This window comes from Ambystoma mexicanum, chromosome 8 (genome assembly GCF_040938575.1).
Source record: "Ambystoma mexicanum isolate Mex_15411 chromosome 8, UKY_AmexF1_1, whole genome shotgun sequence".
NCBI lineage: Eukaryota > Metazoa > Chordata > Amphibia > Caudata > Ambystomatidae > Ambystoma > Ambystoma mexicanum.
In genome coordinates, this window is record NC_090929.1 from 1,011,120,692 (window position 1) to 1,011,133,685 (window position 12,994).

At 39.9% G+C, this 12,994-nt stretch overlaps 1 protein-coding gene across 1 annotated transcript in view; it reads right to left on the minus strand.

Annotated features, from left to right (window-relative positions):
* Positions 1-12,994, minus strand: part of LOC138472655 (mucin-5AC-like) — a 515,681-nt gene that overhangs the window by 53,870 nt on the left and 448,817 nt on the right. The window contains exon 10 of the mRNA XM_069610941.1: positions 11,418-11,521. Within this exon, the coding sequence (XP_069467042.1) occupies positions 11,418-11,521 (104 nt within the window). The remainder of the gene's footprint in view (positions 1-11,417; positions 11,522-12,994) is intronic.

Here is a 12,994-nt window from a genome sequence, read left to right on the forward strand (position 1 = left end):
TTGCCGAAATCAGGGACAAGGGCATGGCACGGAGCTGAGGGGAAGGTGCGGGTAACGCATTTATTGCAAAATACAGACTATACCTCTCAGAGTAGAATGTATATTTCTCAGTGTACAGTGTGTATAGTTCAGCATCTAATATATGCATTTCAATATATGATATATACAATAGAATGCATTTTTAATACTGGACCTATGCTGCATGCAACAACACCCTTTTTTCAACAATGTCCACAGTTCCACTACTTTTATTTTTCCACTTTGACCACTGGCTAGACTCCAACTGCTGTAATGTTATAATGATCTCATTTTAATGGTACTTCACAGGTAAACTTTGGAAGGGTCGAATTTGTGTATTGCAGGCCACTCTCAGGCCAGGCACTAAGGCGTTACCCATGTAGGTATCCATCCAGGGCCTATGGTCAAGCCCTGTCACTGCTCTTGTGGCATGGCTTGCAGCAGGGGCTGCAATGAAACCTCCATTTTGAGGCGGGGATAACTGGTGATGGAATGGGCCTTTTAAAAATAAGTGGGCTGGGCCAACTTGAAGGCTCCACCCCCTCTGTTCTACCCTAAAGGGCCATCTGGTGTGGGGACCAAGTATCAAATCGTACATTTTAAAGCACAATATGTGTCAGTAAAGATGTTATTGGATTTAAAGACAACATACACATTTAGTTGCTTTGATAATTTGTATATGCCAGGTCGAAGCAAACATCAACAATCTACCCATTACCATTGTTAATGTCTATGGCCGGAATGCCTCCAACCCCACATTTTGGTCCAATTTTCTTTCGATCTTCTCTGAAAAGATTGATGACAGATTCATATTTTGTGGTGATATGAATCAGATTTATGATTTTGTACTTGACTGTAAATCCTCCTCGAACGTTTCCAACTCTAAATCCTGCAATTGCTTTCTAAACCTATTGAAAAATCTAAACTTAGTGGACTGCTGGCTCTTCTGTCACCCGGACACTAGAGACTTTACATTTTATTCCCCACCTCACCAGTCTTTTTCCAGACTAGACTATATTTGTGTTAATTCCTCGCTAACCCCTTGCATATTAAACTCTGAAATTAGCCACATAACCATTTCTGATCATGCCCCAGTTTTCACCATTATTGAATGGATCCCCACCAATAAACTTTCTCCTAGATGGATATTCAATTCGTTCCTTCTAAAAGATAAAACCTTTGTAAATAAAACAAACACCTTCATTAAGGAATTTTTCTTTAATAATCGTCCTGAACACACATCTATGCACAATAATTAGGATGCTTTTAAAGCTTCACTCCGTGGGTTCATTATTCAATATACTGCCTTCAAAAAAAGTAAATCTGAACACACATATAACACCCTTCTAACACAAAAAAACCCTTGAACAATGGTATTACGCAAACCCGAACCCTAATACCCTAAAAGATCTTATGATTAAATGCAATGAATTCAATAAACTCAGTACTGATAAATCAGCTAATTCTATTTTCAGATCTAAAACCAAATTTTATAACGGTTCTAATAAAACAGACAAAATGCTGGCCTCACACCTTACATTTTTTTTTAAAGAAATCTCATATAACACATATAATATCACCAGAAGATAATATATTAACCGATCCAAAAGACATCAATTATGCTTTCATTGACTTCTACTCTAATTTATATGCTTCTGATCCTTCCATTACCGCTGAAGATATAGATTCTTTCTTTACAACAAACAAGAAGATAAATCGTTCACAACCAATTGATTTTTCCTCACTTAATACACCCATCTCCCTCCCTCTTAGAAATCAAACAAGCAATAATAGATATGAAACCCAACAAAACACCTGGCCCAGATGGTTGCACCTCTGATTTTTATAAAACTTTTATTGATTAAATTGCTCCCAAACTCTTAGAACTATACTCCTATTTTATGGAAATTGGACAAACTCCTGGATCATTTGGAGAAGCCCTTTAAATACTCTTCCCTAAACCCGAGAAAGACCCAGCAATTGTTAAAAACTACAGACCCCTTTTACTCATCAACTCAGACTCCAAAATGTATGCTAAAATTCCTACGAAATGATTAGAGCAATTCCTTCCTAAACTTATACATCAAGACCAATCTGGTTTCATCAAAGGTCACCTTGCCTCTTCTAATACCAGACTACTTTTTAATTCCCTAGCTCATTCCCAAAACTCCAAAGTAGCACCTGCTCTGCTTGCCCTTGATGCTGAAAAAGCATTTGACTGTGTTTCCTGGTCCTTAATGTTCCATTCTCTATCCTGGCATGGTCTTCCTTCTTACTCCATCAATCTAATCAAAATTATTTCCTCCTCTCTTACTACTCGAATCCTCATTAATAATTCCATTTCTTCCTCATTCCGAATTAAAAGAGGAACTCGTCAAGGCTGTCTTCTTTCTCCCCTACTATTTAATCTCGCTTTAGAACTCCTGCTTCAAAATATTAGAATGAATCTGAATATTAAATGTGTCTCCATAAATAATCTAGAAATAAAACTCTCTGCATACCCTGATGACATTCTAATCTATCTCTCAGAACGTGCCTCATCCATTCAGCATTTAATTTCTACAGTTAATAATTACTCTAATGTGTCACCGAATTTTGATAAGTCAGATGTAATGCCTCTCACCTTTACTTGTAACATAGCTAATACCTCTCTTTCCGGCTCATCTTGGCAATCATCTCCTATCAAATATTTGGGACTCTATACCCAAAGATATATACTCTACTATCACTCTTAATACTACCACCTAATCGATAAAATCACGGAAATGACTGAAAAATGGCCACCTCTTTTCTTATCTTGGTGGGGTCGCTTAGACACCATAAAAATGATGATTACTCCAACCATCCTTTATTCCAGGGGTCCCCAACCTTTTGTGCGCAATGAGCAACATTGGCATATCAAATTAAATGGTGAGCAACATCAATTTTTCGACGGAATATATCGGCGCACAGTTGGCAGACAAAGTGTTTGCAACACAAATTAGAAATGTAACAAAATTAAAACTGCATATAGAACATTTAATTTGCAGTACTTAATAGTTATCTAGACCACGTGTTATTCTAGTCAAGGAAATGTGCAAGGCCTTTAACTTTATTTGACTTTAAGTGGTTGTTTACAAGGAATGTTGAGGAAATTGAGTGGTCAGTAGTACATTTATAGACATATAGGACCAGTCCAGCTGTTCAAAAATAGAGTAGGAGTAAATAAACATTACCAGGGGTTTCAGGTTCCCGAGCAAAATATTAGTGCAAATGTAGGGACAGTAAAAATGGCCACGAACTGAGCCTGAGATTCTGCCTAGGATTTTATGGGATCTTTAATGGCAAATGGTGCATTCCTAAGCATGCAAGATCGGCAATACTGTTCCACAGTCATTGATGACTGTATTGTGGATGTTTTTTTTCTTCAGGAATGTTATGAAATGTTACATTTCTTATTGATCAAAGAGTAAACACAATCCTCTTGAGTTAATTTTCCAATGGCCAGGGTAGGCACCACAAAGAAGATATCTGAAAGCCAGAGAGGCTGGTTGGCGATGCCTACGCTCGAAAAGGAGGCATTGGAAAGAATTACTAATTCACAAGAAATTAACATTCTCTTAAAACTGTTGAACAGTTCAGAGGCCACAAAGGAAAGCGTCAGTTTGTCTGAGTCTTTAGGAGAAACTATCCAGGACAGAGCTATTGGCAAACCGTGCCCCCAAGTTCAGGAGTTCCAGGTTATAGAAAGGGATGCACCAGTTCGATCCAGAATGTAGAATCTCGAAAATAAAACTGAACCATGATTTAATGAGGGGTGTGTACACTGCTGGTCAGATTTATAGTTTCAAAATGGCATAAAAAATTGCATTAAGACAAAAAACAAATTTGAGAAAAAAATGGAAGCTTTTTTGAAGGATACCAAATCGTTTTATGTTTATTGTTGTTGTCAAGACATGCATTATGCCATCCCCTTAGACAAGTATTTCTTGGAAAACCAGCCCCTCAAGGTTATAGGCCAATTCCCTTACTGGACATTGGGGCTTATTACGAGTTTGGTGGCATCTCAACGGTACTGTTACTGCTACTTGGTCCTGGTCCAGCGGTATCACTGCCAGATTCCAAGTGGTGGTTTGGCAGTGTTAGTCCCCAATTATGGAGTCCGTAGCACTACAGGGTGGATTCCGTCGGTATTTGATTGATAGAAACATAATGTGGCGGAATTTACATTTTATTGGAGTCTGTGACAAATCTGTGGATGCTGTCCCTTCTCCCCTATGGGGGAGACCATTCCCATGTGGCCAGGGCGGTACGTCCTCGGTACAATAGTTCCCCTGAGGGTGGTGCACAGGGAGAGAATCACATGGGAGAGGAAACCCCTCCTGGGACTAGGAGCAACCCTACCCTGAGAACGCAATATACTCGCCAATCGCCAGACCCTAGGACCCCCCCCCATTCCTATAACCCAAAGAACAACCCCTTCCCTAGATAAGTACTGGGACTATGAAGAGCACAACTGACACAAGGGAGATCAAGGTTAGAAATACTGAGACGAGGAAGAATGGGGAAGAGTTGAAAGATATGTTATTGATAACAACTGAGACAAATAAGATGCATGGAGGAATGTAGAGTGTTCTGCATAACCAACATGAGCATTCTAGACAACTTGGAATAAGTACTGGGATGAAGAGGAGGAGCAGAGGCATGAAGAGTTCTCCTAAGAACCACAATGAGCAGTCTAGTTGTTGCTGGCTGCTCATTGGTCAATGCATAGTAGAAAGGGACGAGGGACTCAGGAAGAAGTTGTCTAGTCCTCCATGAAGGAGCTGCAGGAGCCAGCATGGTGCAGGAAAGTGCAAGGAAGCACACCAGGATGCCAAGAGAGGAGCTGGAAGGACAAGGGGCAGTCCACAGTGGAAGGACCGAAAGGCGAGCTGGCAGAGAGAAGCTCCCGGTGTTCCTGCAGACAGGGAAGCGCGTGAAAGGAAGATCAAGCTGTCCTGGGAAAGATTGACATTGCAGTGTTCCTGGGCAGACCAGAACCCACTACAAAGGGGAGCACTCAGGCTGGCTGGTGGGAAACTAAGACAGTGCAGCCAGCATCTTAATAGTCACAGTACCTGGCAGGCATGTGAACCATGTCTGTCGGCCAACATGAGAAACTTAAGGGTTTGGGACCCACCAAACGAAAGCAACATGAGTCCTCTTCCTTGTGGCGGTACTTGGGAGGAAAGGGCTCCAAGTACCCAAACATAAAAATGGTGTTTGCGACCCACTACACGAGAACCATACAAGTCATCTTCCTTGTGGTGGTACATGGGAGAAGAGAGCTCCAAGTACCCTCACGCAAAGAAGGGGGGTTTGGGACCCACTACAGGAGAAACACACAAGTCCTCTTCCTCGTGGTGGTACTTGAGAGAAGAGGGCTCCCAGTTCCCAAACATAAAGAGGGGTCTGGGGCACAATCCCATGAGAAGAAGGGAAACCACAGAGTAATTTACTAAGGACCATACTTGGCAGGGAAGTGAACCAAGTTGGCCAAAGCAGAAAGAGAGAAAGGCAGAGATCTAGGACCTACAAGAGAAGGAACCAGGGCAAAGGAGTCATTGCCCCTGGCTGTGGTCCAATAAATAGAGTTGCCAAGAGAAGGAACCAGGACAAGGGAGTTGTTGCCCCTGGTTGCTACGAAGTTTGTGCAACAGAGAAATATCTAAGAACTTTATGGAACTTTTTTTTGCATTTAAGAACTTTGGGTTTGGAACCTGTGTTATTTGGAACTCTTTGATTGGATCTACAACCTATTCTTCTGAATTAAGAAGACATTTTGTTTTTTATAAGTTAGTAAATAGTGTGAGGGATGGAAATAAGCTTCGGACTTGTGACAGACAGTGGACTTTTTACTTTAGACAAGACATACTGACAGTTTCCTTAGTTTTGGTTGAGGAAGGGAAACCCCTCTTAGCTTTAGGGAAAGGCAGGAGTTTCCCCAGTCCCCCACCCTTTTCCTTTCAATAAAAGTATATGTCAATCAACATGAGCCCACTGTGTCCGAGTCCTACTTCTACATTTTTACAGGTCACTAATGGTTTTTTAAGTCTTGTCCATTGTGATACGCAGACATCTCTACATCTGTCCAATATACAAGATTGTGGAATTATACATTGTTTTCCAACACAAATAAAGGTGACAAGCAGGGATGTCAGTTGGTCCCAATGTATTCCTTTTGGATGTTGATTCTAGTACTTCTCTTAGGAAAGTTAATCCACCCTCCACCTGAAGGGTTCATTTTATAGCATGCACTCTTATGCAGAAGACGCAACAATTTGGCCTTGCCCCCAGCAGGTCTCCAACAGGGCCTGTTAAACACAAGTTACTATTTTGGGAATTACAGTTTGAAATTAAATATAATAAAAATAAAAATGATGGTGTTCAGGCAAAGGGTGAAACCTTGTAGATAGTTTTTAAATGAATGTAGAGATGAGGGGGCAGTCTCATTTTTATCCGAGCCTACTCTTCTGAAAGAGCAGTGCTTGCATAAGTAATTTTATTAAGATAGCTGAAAAGGCATCGTTAATGATTAAATGGCTTTTTACGTTGTTATTTCAGGTTTGCGGCATTCTGATTGGAGAAGTTGGAGGTATATAAGAAAAAGGTCTGCTCCATGATTTTAAGGCTGCAAAATCTAGGGTGGTTAGAACTGTCATTTCCTGGAGGGGTTGCAAAATAAATTCCTGTGCCAAATAGCAGGTCTTCCTGCAGATACACCTGCTAGCCCCTTGTGAGCCGAATTGGGGGTGTTCAATTTGAGTGTCAGGCCGGTTAAGAATGTTCCTTATTTTTTAAAGGCACATCTGGGATTTTCTGCTAATCATAAAGTGAATTTCAGTGCAAGTGCGATTGTAGCCTCCCCTGGTGAAGAGAAATACTTGTGGCTATGGGCGGTTGTAAGGCACTGTCCATTTGAATAGGGATGCAATATAACTACATGTGGTGCATTAAGCCACCTCAAAATAGCTCCAAAAGCAAGAGCGTGTCCGATGGAAAAAGAGTCAGATGTCCAAAATATACATAGGCTGCCCACTTTAGCCTTATATACAGACTTACGTACACACATAAGATGGCAAGGAGAAATCTGTCAAATAAGATCCCCAGAATGCAGGAGGCTGGTGGTAATGGTACTTTTAAATGTACCCACTCCCCAATAAATTAAGAAAGTGTGCAGGAGGAAGCACAAAGTGCGCTTGCAAAATAGGAGTCAAAGATTTGGTTCATTTTCAGTTCATTTGCTGTTTCTCTGTTTTGCATAAGCATGGAATGCATGGGAGCTATGTTATATATAATTCATTGTAATGTTCAGACTTGTATATATAGGAAGTTTGATTATGTTGAAGTTGCTTTTTTATTTTGGGCTTGTTCTGTGTGAATTGTATGAAAAATATGAAACATGTTTTTAAATGTTGCTGACTTAATGGAGAAATATAAATATGAATTGGTACTTCAGGTCATTACATAGTAGCCTTTAAAGATCACTTCATTGGGCCTTTGGAGGTTACCTCCTGAGAATTATTTGGGAATGTTATGGCAAATGGTGTGTATTAAAGCTCCAGAAGGCTGTTGCATTGGTGAAAAAGTGGTTAGGAATAAAAATAATACCTTTCTGAATTATTTGGAGCATACTTACTCTGCCCAAAAGGGATTTTACACAAGGCTTAGTGGCAAACATTGGTCAAACCTTTGTGCATTTGATGACCACTTCATAGAGGGGTGTGGTGGTGTTAACTGAGTATTTGAATCAATTAATTGACTTGTTAGTTTAAACCTATTAACAATCAATTAATTGGATTGGAATACAGGGCAAATTAATTATGAAAAATGTGGCATGCATTTACCGTATCTGCCCATTAACCATGTGCTAGATGGGCAGGTTATCAAACGAAGACCATTTTTCTGCTGGGACACTATGTAATAATAAATACAGGAGACACCAAAATGAATATTGTCGATAAATATACATGGTGGGATCAAACACAAACACCACTTGTACAGAAAGTGTGCATGCACATTATTTAATAAAGGAAAGTTGGGTATGCATACCACCTCCTTGTCCATTATGCTCATACTAGTTGTACCAAAGAACAGAATATGCCAATTTTCTCCATGACACAAACATGGTTCAAATATTGTATTCATTAATACATTTGTCAGCTGGGCAAAGTAACTGGAGATGACAGGGTTTTAGCAATGACACTACCATAACAAGTAAGGACATTTACTGAAGAATTATGTGCATGGTGGCACCAAACAAATCTTGCATGTATACAAATAATCCATCAGGAAACACAGCGGCTCATTGGCCAACATTCTTGCACAGGCCAGGAGTCTGTCCTGACTACAGTGCTATTGAGGTCTCATCCATTCAGCACCTCCTTCTAGGCCTTCACACCATTGCCCAGGGCAACTGGCGAGCAACAATTTATGGTGCCGTGAGCAACATGTTGCTCCCGAGCTACATGTTGGGGATCCCTGCTTTATTCGTTATCCATGGCCCTGACTGTTATTCACAACTCCTTTTATATAAAACTCTACTCCATTCTCATTTCATTTTAATGGAATCAAAAAACACCATGCATCACTGTCAACAATTAAGACCCCCCAAATCCTTAGGGGGAGTTAAATTTCCTAATTTGCAAGTGTACCATACAACTTTCATTTTAAAACAATTAGCCATGTTTAAGCATTATGAATCCAATCCCAATAATCCTCCTTTATGGATTTATATTGAAAGGAGCCATATCTCTCCACTTACTCTCTCCCACTTCTCAGCAATCTCATCCTGGCCCAATATCACTAACTTCCCCTCACTACACTTCTTCAAAATTATTTGGAATAAACTCCAGGCCATCTCCTTTACAATAATGAATCCTTATGATACTTTCCTTTGGTTTGGTATATCAAATTCCACCAAAACCACTCTCTCTACTATTTGTAGATGGTATAACTCAGGGATCATATATACTAGACAAATTAATCCAGAACACAGAAATAGTACCATTCCTGTTTCTGACCTTCCCTTCTATTATCCACTTATTAAATCTATAATTAAGTCTTTACCTACTCTCAATCAAAAATCCCCCTCTCCTTTTCTAAATCTTGTAATTAATAATTCTTCTATTAAAGCTGCCAAACTATATATGTTGCTTAATGATCCTCTCTCTCCAAACATACACAATCTCAATACTATTAGATAATGGGAAGTTGATTGGAATTTTCAACCCTCCTTAGATCATTGGACCAAGATTTGGGCAGTCTGTCAGTCTAGATCTCTGGCTGCTAACCTTACTCAAAAATATGTTTTCATCTTCCATCGAGCATTTCTCACCCCCCTACATATTGCCAAAACTGTAAAGGGTTTATCCAGTCAATGCTAGTCTTGCTCTGAGCCAAAAGCAGATATTATTCATTTAATTTTTAATTGTAAATTTGTTCATACCTTCTGATCTAAAGTTTGGTCACTTATGCAAGCAATTTTTCTTTTAACAGAACCACTAACACTAGCCAGTCTCATGATTGGCCCTATTGTTAATTCTAGTATACATCAAATTGACTCTCCTTCTCTGTTAAACTTGTTTTTAAATATTGCTTTTCAAAACATTACGTGTAATTGGAAAAATTCTGCAAACCTTTCGCTCAATGTCTGGTGGAATTCTATTTGTGCCATTCATCGAACAGAACAATGCCATGCTTTCTCTTTTGTTTAGTCTCACAAATTTAATATCAAATGGAGTAGGTTTATACAATATCTTAATACTCATGATTAGTAGATCTTAATTATTTTCTCCCAGTGTACCCCACCCTATCCTTCCCTAATGTTTTGTGTCCTCTATTGCGTCTGTACTTCCCTGGTGTGTCCCATCACTGCACAATGATACCAAGTTAAAATTATATTGTTAAATATCAAAATATTATTATGCTAATTATATAAATTTGACATTGAAAGTTATGTAAATGTTGGAAATAACTAAATCTATTTGTATCAGTTGCCTAAACTCAGCTTTAATAAAATATTTAAAACAGAAACAAAATTAACAATGAACAACTGCATTTAGACTCCAAAACACGTTATTCCCAACCAGCCAGTCATTTATATGCCCTTTTGTGACTGTGAGTTCTGTGAATCCTCCACTATACACTGGAACAGCTTAGCCCCCAACACTCAGGGTCCTCACCTCTGTCTTGCTATCCTCTCAAATGCAAACACACGGTTGCCAAGGACACCATCTCATCTCATTAACTAGGGCATTGGTCTGTAACCAGAAAAAAACTGAAAAGTCATGATCAGACCTTGCCAAGTTGACTTACTCAGTACACAAGGGTGGAGGGAGAGGTTTAAATGTGGAACACATCTAAACATGTTTGCACGCATTTATCAAAATATGTTAACTGAATACTAAGATTAGTAGTAAGATTAGTTCTCATTACAAAGTGTGGTGTTAATGGTAAAAATGTGGTATTTTTAAATACCTTATATTATTAAAATACAACCTAATTATGATCTTGTGAGAAATGTATGACACGGGCACCTTGAAAGTAAATGGCCCAAGCTGTAAACACCCCTTGCCCTCACACCTCTTAATTACAAAATATATTTTTTAAACGAAAGTCTGCTTGTCCCACGTATATCAAGTGTGTAGTGTTACCACCATGCTGACATGGAGGCCCATTTCTCAATCAAGTGAAACACGTGCAAAGCCTGTGATACTTTTAAACAACAAGTATGTATAAACATATGGTAACCAACCTAATTCCCTATATCTTCATTACAAGTTTTGTGGTAATTCCAGATTACCTCTGAACTAATTTACTGTTACCACCACTCAGCCTGGCAGCTTTACCATCAAATTACGAGTTTGGCAACAGCAGCGTTAGGAGCCATTCATGGAGGTTTAGGAGAAATTATCATGAGTGCTAATTCCACCTTCAGTAATTCCTCCAATTTTTGCTGGTAAAGTGGGGGAGATACCTGCAGCCAGTGGCTGGAGGTATCTTCCCCACTTAACTACTTGACTTGGTGGTTCAGAAAAGTAGCGGTAAGGGAATTCCTGCCACTTTGATGTCGCTTTTTACTGCACCGTCAAACGCGAAATGAGCCAGATTTCTATTTAAAGAAGTGTAGCATTCCATTTCAAGCACACTACAACTCCCATGATCCTTCACCATTGGCACTTCTGGTTAGAGGTAACAGTGATTGTAGTCCTAAATGCCTGGATAGGCAAGGTATGCAGACCCCTATGGGCCTAGGACAAGTCATCATCTGTCTTTGGTTCCTGTGCTATACCAACTTTACCTCTTACCTTTATTGTGTTATTGGATAGCTCTTTTGACTTCCACCCCTTCAGAACCCCCAACTGATGGCACTTTACCTGAGCAGAAACTCGGGGGGCAGCTGAACTTCACCGAGTAGTCAAAGCAATCTTCATAATGCTGGTCAGCATCGAGACAGAGAAAGCCATAGGAGACATCATAGCTGGGAGAGAAAGAGAAACATGGCCTCATGAAAATCAAACCAATCAATGTACTCCTGTTAGCAAAGTGAGGCAGTCAACTGGTGCTCCTGCCACCCAACATGGGCCTGATGGCCCTCCCTAGAAGGCTGTCCCTCATCCCAAGAACCCATAGCAATGCTCATTAAGTTGCAGCATTACATGCAGACCGGATACAGTATTTAGCGGCAGCAGTAAAGCAAAGCCCTCATTGGTACCCAACTGAGGGCAGAATTTATTTAGAAGTTTTGGGTTCTCACAACACCAAAGCGATGGGAAAGTGCTGCTTTTGTGAACAATGTATCAGATTAACATTGACATAAATGATATTTCATATCATATCTGCAAAGGCCATTGATGACTGAGGGGCTCACATTGCTAGTCGTAATAGGCAGGGGGTGGAAACCAGGTGTGCCTTTTGTCCTTGCTACTAGCAAGGAGGTTATACATGGTTTTCAAACATTTAAATGGGTACCAGCTGCACAGGGAAGGCAGTCACTGTTCGGTAGGAATTGGTGCAGCCCCCTTGTGTGAGACTGCACAAGACTTATCTGCTTGGTATTAGGTAACCCACTTTTTGGTATAGGACTGTACTGCACAAGTTGGTAGTGTGACTGATCAGCCAGGCCTATTGCCAGAGGGGTAAATGTGAGCTGTAGAGCTGTACAGAGAAATTTAGTCAATACAAGTCACCGAGGAACACTTATAAGCTCAAGGTTTCAGTTATAAATATTTATTTATTTACACATCAGTTTTAGTTAAGCAGTCTATAAAAATGTCAATTGTTTGTAACAGTCAAGCAAACTTTCGAATCACTTTACAAATTCAATAAAGTTGGTGAATGCTCTTTGGACATGCTAATACATTTCACCTACACCCTGAAGTCACAAGGATAGTATTGCATTTATCTTAAACACCAATGTACCTTTTAGACTCTTGGTTTCATGAAGGAAGGGTTAGGGAAATAGAAAGGTTAGAACATACTTTCTCATAACATGAAGACAGTTTGAATCCTTTAATGATATCTATGTAAGCCTTTCTCAGCAGTAAAAGTGTTCAACAAATTACAACCTATGAAGGGACAAGCAGTGCCAATATCAATAGATGTAGAAGGGTGCCTTTAAGGAGCTAGGACAGCCAAAGTCAATAGGACTAGGTCAATAGTTCTGATCCTATTCTTCTTGGATAAAGTCTTTCACAAAGTCAGATAGTTCAAGAAAATAACAGAAGGAACACAAGCTGTTAAGCCTGCGCAAGGGGAGTTGAGATCAACTCCAAAGGTTAAGCCAGTGCACTTCTCAAGAGAGAAAGCATGACATATGGCAATAAGGCAAATACACCAAGCACACAGAGGACCTCTGCTTTGAAGAAAGTGTTCCAGTTGGATTCCTCCTTGCTACAGCCAAGCAGACCCTTGTTCCTGGGCATCAGTTGTGGGGACAAGAGGGAGCACGTCT